Genomic DNA, 5,868 nt, shown 5'->3' on the forward strand with positions numbered 1-5,868 from the left:
ATAGGCATTTCGTATTATAGTTTCCGAACTATTACGAAGGTTTTTAGATTGTATTTTACTAATCTTATCTTTATAAGTTTCGAACAAACTAGAACAAATTTTTTTTCCTTAGATTTTTAAGAGTTTTAGATTATATAATCCAAAAAAACATCCAAATCGTATAATCGGAACAAAGATATTTTTTGAATGAATTATGACTCGTGTGAAGAGGGAAGAGGGAAGAAGTTTTTTTTTTTTTTTTTTTCTGGGAAACATATAGCCCATTCTTCATTTTCTATGATTTATTTTTTCTGAAAATAAAATAAAGAAAAAATAGTTTTCTTGAACAAAGGGCAAACAAAAGAAAAGAAAAAAAATAAAATAAAACTTCTATTTAAAACCAAAACATAAGCACCTTTTGTTTGCAGTACACCACTTCGATCTCGTACCTCAAAAACCTTCTCATTAGTTCTTTGAAGCTGTTCCTTCGACAAATCAAACAATGGACTCCGTAGCTGAATCACAGAGAACCTTGTACGTCCCCTCTCTCTCTCTCTCTAGTAAATTCATTCGTTGGCGTGTGTGTTTTTCAATTTACTCAGTTTATGGTTTTGTGCAACGCGAAAATTGAGATAGTTTATTTTGTTTGTTCATCGATTTTGTTTTGAAATTGACCTAAATGTTGGTTTGATTTTTAGGTATCCTTATGTGACTGGATCCTCCGTGGTTGCTATTAAATACAAAGATGGGATTCTCATGGCTTCTGATATGGGAGGTTAGAATCAAATCATAATGCAATTTCAAACCTTACTTTGGGCCGTTTGGATTGACTTATTTTTGAGCTTATGCATAATAGCTTATGCAAATAAATAAGCTTTTAAATAAGTTTAGGTAGTTTATGAAGATAAAAAAAAGCTTATGAACATACAATTTTTGTTAGTGAGAACTTATGAATTAACATAAAAGCTTATTTATTTGCATAAGCTATTTTCCATAATCTCAACAATAAGCCAATCCAAACGGGCCCTTTGCACATTTCACTTATTCAGCATATACGAAACCAATTAATATATATTTTTTTATTTTTTTAATATTTAGTACTAAATTTCTGTGTTAGTTAATGGAGTGGTTGAACCTTTGCGGTTAATGAGTTTTAGTTAAGGTTGAATTGATGGAGAGCATCTGATTTCAATATCTGGGTGGAACAATTCTTCGAACCAGATATTGAACTTAGATACTATCGATCAGCATAAGTGAAACCAAATTAGTTAACGAAGTGCTTGAGCCTTAGGCTTTGTTTGCGAGTTTGGAGGGGAAGGAAAGGAAAGGCTTTGAGGGGTGCAAAATATGAAGAAAAATAGAGAAATCTTACAAATTTTTTAAAAGAGTAATTTTTTAGAGAATGATAAATTAATGCATATGATTACTTTATTTTTAATTTTAAAAATATTATAACAACCTAAATTAAATTTGAAGAATTCTTATTAACCCTCCAAAACCCCCCAAAACCCTCCTCCAATACAATTTTTTAGTTCCTCCAAATGAGGAGGGTTTTGTATAATGAAGAAAAGTTAACCCCCTAAAGCCCTCCTCTCCCATTTTCCTCTATTTCTTCCACATGCTCATTCCTTTTTTCCCAAGCCTTCCCCTCCCTTCCCCTCCAAACTCGCAAACAAAGCCTTAGTGGTTATGGTTAATGAGTTTTAGTTGAGGTCGGTTTGATGGAGAGAATCTGATCTAGTTTGATATCTGGCTGGAAATTATTGGTTAGACTTTAGTTATCTCTTTGCTGAACTCTGGATTATTAGGGACCTTTTTTCCCCAGGAATCAGAGTATTAAGACCAAAAATAGTTGTGTTAATTTGAATCTATTTTTAGCTTATTTGTTAGAATTGAATGCTTCCAGTGTTTTATTTTCTTTCAATTATTTTGTTGTAAAGCAAATATTTTCCTTCTTTTATGTTTGATATTACACTCTTGGTAAACTGTGATTCCTTGGAAGTGCTGGTTTTAGTAGTAAACTAGTAAATAGTAATAATGTATGAATCATAATTGTGTTAGAAATATGAAGTTGAAACCCCATTCTCCCGGAAAATAATGGGCTGATTTTATGTGTTATGTCATTGATGAATATTGAATATATACTGATAGGTTCCTATGGGTCTACACTGCGATACAAGAGTGTTGAGCGGGTGAAGCCTATTGGGAAACATTCCCTTATTGGTGCCAGTGGAGAAATAAGTGATTTTCAAGAAATCCAACGTTACCTCGACGAGCTTATGTAAGTCTTTTGTTATTTCTATTAAGATAAAGACAAGAAAATTTGGTCAGTCAATTGATTTGCATTTGGTTTTATTATTTTCTTTCATGTCAAACTTCATGAAAATGAATCCGTCCGCAACTCAGTTATTCCAGATTTGATTACTTCATTATTACCATGTAAGTGTTGATTTTGAACTTTGACTGTTGTAGCCTCAATGACAACATGTGGGATGATGGGAATTCTCTAGGACCCAAGGAGGTGCACAACTACTTAACTCGGGTGATGTATAATAGGCGTAACAAGTTCAACCCTTTGTGGAACTCCCTTGTACTTGGCGGTGTGAAGAATGGGCAAAAGTACCTTGGCACGGTAGGCCTTGGCTTTTCTTTTTATTTTGCTCAACAATGAGTAGTCTGCAAGTTTATTCAGTTCTTGTACTTATGAATCTTATCCAGGTTAACATGATCGGAATTAATTATGAAGATGATCACATAGCTACTGGGCTAGGAAATCATCTTGCTAGGCCGATTCTTCGTGATGAGTGGCATGAAAATTTAAGCTTTGAGGAAGGTGTTAAGTTACTGGAAAAATGCATGCGTGTACTTTTATATCGTGACAGGTCTGCTGTCAACAAGATACAGGTTTGTTTTTCTCTGTTCTTGCATCATCTTACTTACCCCAACTCGGGTTCCTCAATTGCATAGCAAATAACTGTCTTGCTAATTCTTTAATACTGTAAGGGAGCATAATCCTATGGAGGTTGTCGAAATATCATGTATGAAAGTATTTTAAAATTTCAGAGTTGTAATATTCTAAAAAATTGTCTTAAATTTATAATTGTTAGGGTCACAATTTCATTAGCACTACATGCACATCTCCCTTTCTCCGTTGGTTGTTACACCTCTCGTCTACTTCGCAATTTACTTATGTTTTTGAAGATACTGCATTAAACTTTCATCAGTTTTTCACCTTTGGATTGTCAATGAAATTTGTAGAGTAACTGATATGATTGTTTATTTCTTGGTTTCTGCTATGACTTTTTTTTTTCCTTAGATATTTCTCTTGATTTCTTTTGTGTCGCTTCCTTCATTAGAAAACCAATTTATGTTTCATTTTGAAATTTTAGATTTCCAATTTGTCTCATTCAGACGTATATTGCAATTGCATAGGCCAAAGCATTTAAAAGCAGTTTAACTAGTGAGGACTGGTAAGCAGTAACCCACATGCCACCTTTTCTTTATTTGAGATGGATCCTTATGGGTTTTTTCTAATCCCCACTTGTCACAAAATGATGGAGGATTTTTTAGGATGGATAACTTGTTTTAAGCAAAAATTGGCATTCTTTCTTTTCCATTAAGCAAAAATTTGAGGCTGGATAGCTTAATTATGCTATGTGAAATTTCTCACTTAGTGAGTATGCTTTCCTTTCATTTTGCATGGGTATAATAATTTCATCTAGTTTGTGTTGGTCAACATAACACAATATAGAATCCTTGGTGTACAAGGATTCAAGGCTTTACCTTAGAACCCTGTACTGGAGTGAAGAAGGGAAAATAAATATGGTACGAAAAAAAAATGTTGCTATGGGTTTGTGATAGTGTTTTGGTTGCTTCCTTTCAGTGGATGCTTGTGGAACTTAACTAAGAGATCGGAGTTAATGTTCAAAAAGTAATAGTAGTACACTTTCTTATTACCTAATCATGGAACTTTAAAGCCCTAAGCGTTATAGTAGGCTATTTGCAAAACTAACTGGAAGATGAGAGGGATTGGATTTTAAATCCACTCCGGACTGGGAAGTCTCCAATTTTGGTTGCCACTAGTGTTATTGCTCGTAGTCTTGAACCTACATATGCCCATATTTTTACTGCACAGGACCATTAGGCGTCATGGAGGCTATCGAGGAATTTGGAATTAAACCATTAGGCTTCAAGCTATGGGACCTCGGTGGGAGTTTAATGGCTGTTCCAGTGTTCCTTAACCATCACCTTGAGGATAAAGTGAACCTTTTTTTGGGAGTATTGTTAGACTCACGGTTGTTAAGAGGGTAGGATGGGAAATAATGAAAATACTCTCTAAAGGGATTATAATATAACAGAATGGGATACATGGCCTTAGGAGAAAGGTGGGAATTTATTCGGCAAGGGTGCAAAACAGACTTGGATAGGAAGGCAAGATCAAGAGAGAAGATAAGGAGATAGATAGATACATATTTTGGAAGGACAGAGATGGAGAAAGTGGATGGAAGGAGAGCATCTAGATTCGAGGGATATTGGGTGGGAAAGTCTGGTAAGGAACTCAGGCCAGCAGGTTTTATCCTTTAGGTTTCTTTTGCTCTCTTAATTTCATCTTGTAAGGAGCACCGCTCTAACCATATCTTTTTCTGTTTCAATTCAGTTTTTTTTTTTTTTCCTTTTCTGTTTACATTTACAGTTAAAAATAGACAAGTATTTTCCTCACTCTATTCCGGTTCCTATCAGAAGATGAGAAATAGCTAGATGCTTATCAGTTCATAGAAATGTCAAGTATATCAATCTGTTTCTAAATTTCTCATCTAGTTCATTTATTAGCTTTTTCCGTTAGTACAATCTTGGCGGTCATTCTAGATCATGATTTTTCTTCCTTTATAAATTGTTAGACTTTTAATATAATTTTCAATTGAAATCAATTAATTCTTATTTATTGACTTTCATATTTATTGAATCTATTATTACAGATAGCTAAAATGACTGAAGAAGGTGCGACTATGTTCCCGCCATTCTCATTAAAAACATACTGGGAGTTCTCTGCTTTCAAGAATCCCACAGTTGGTGCTGAAGGTTCGTGGTAGCCGTTTGAATATGAAATTAAATGAAACTGGAGCTTGAAACGATATATGAAATGACTTCCAATTACTTCATTGTATTAAATGGATACTGCATCAAATAGCCGATGCGAGTTTGTATTTTTCGTAAAACTTGACTATGTTACCTGATATTTATTTTTCAGCAATGGTAGTTCAACTTAAGAGTTAAAAATCTACCACCATTTTAATTTTGCTTATTCTTGAATTATAGTCGACAATGCCATTTTCCTTCTCACCTCTTAATTGAATGACATCACTATAGGACATGTTTTGTTGATCTACCAATATTGTGTTTGGATTCATTTGACTATGAGATTTACTTTTCCCACCCTATGGCCTTCTCGCACGCCCTATGCAAATTACCAACATGCCCTTCGGATTATATAATCCGGAAAACCTATATGCATTTCGGATTATATAATCCGGACAATTGCGAAGTATAAAAGGAACTCCACCCTCCATTTTTACAGTTTTACAGTTTCACTTTCACCACTCTCTCTCTCTCTCTCTACATTATCCTAAATTCCGTAAACCAGAGATCTGCACCAAATTTGAAGTTTTCTTACTTAAAACGACTGCATTTCAACCCTTGTTAAACATCATGGAAGGTTAGTTCGATTTCTGTACCCATGCATGGTTAATTTGTCCAATTTTTTTTTGGAATTCTGGTTTGGAGCAATCCGGATTTCGTTTTCCGGACTAGATTGTATTTCCGGACTAATTTGGGGACGATTTCACTCCGCTTTCAGCATGCTTTTGATCATGCGCTGACACCTGAGCAGTT

General features: G+C 34.4%; 1 protein-coding gene across 1 annotated transcript; it reads left to right on the forward strand.

Annotated features, from left to right (window-relative positions):
* The first annotated feature begins 405 nt into the window (after window positions 1-405).
* Window positions 406-5,256, forward strand: LOC146930466 (proteasome subunit beta type-4). The gene is made up of 6 exons (XM_085701998.1): window positions 406-513; window positions 678-754; window positions 2,131-2,260; window positions 2,452-2,611; window positions 2,698-2,883; window positions 4,956-5,256. Exons 1-6 carry the CDS (start codon window positions 482-484, stop codon window positions 5,067-5,069), a joined length of 699 nt encoding a protein of 232 aa, XP_085558124.1. The 5' UTR covers window positions 406-481; the 3' UTR covers window positions 5,070-5,256.
* The last annotated feature ends 612 nt before the right edge of the window (window positions 5,257-5,868 follow it).

Source organism: Medicago sativa, chromosome 4 (assembly GCF_051527215.1).
Source record: "Medicago sativa cultivar Bolivia chromosome 4, Bolivia_mono, whole genome shotgun sequence".
Taxonomy (NCBI): Eukaryota; Viridiplantae; Streptophyta; class Magnoliopsida; order Fabales; family Fabaceae; genus Medicago; species Medicago sativa.

Bases quoted from the DNA above. Each gene is read 5' to 3' on its own strand.
- LOC146930466 (XM_085701998.1), top strand. From the start codon at position 482: ATGGACTCCGTAGCTGAATCACAGAGAACCTT. The intron at 755-2,130 runs GTTAGAATCAAA...ATATACTGATAG, and splicing joins CATGGCTTCTGATATGGGAG to GTTCCTATGGGTCTACACTG. The intron at 2,261-2,451 runs GTAAGTCTTTTG...TGACTGTTGTAG, and splicing joins CGTTACCTCGACGAGCTTAT to CCTCAATGACAACATGTGGG.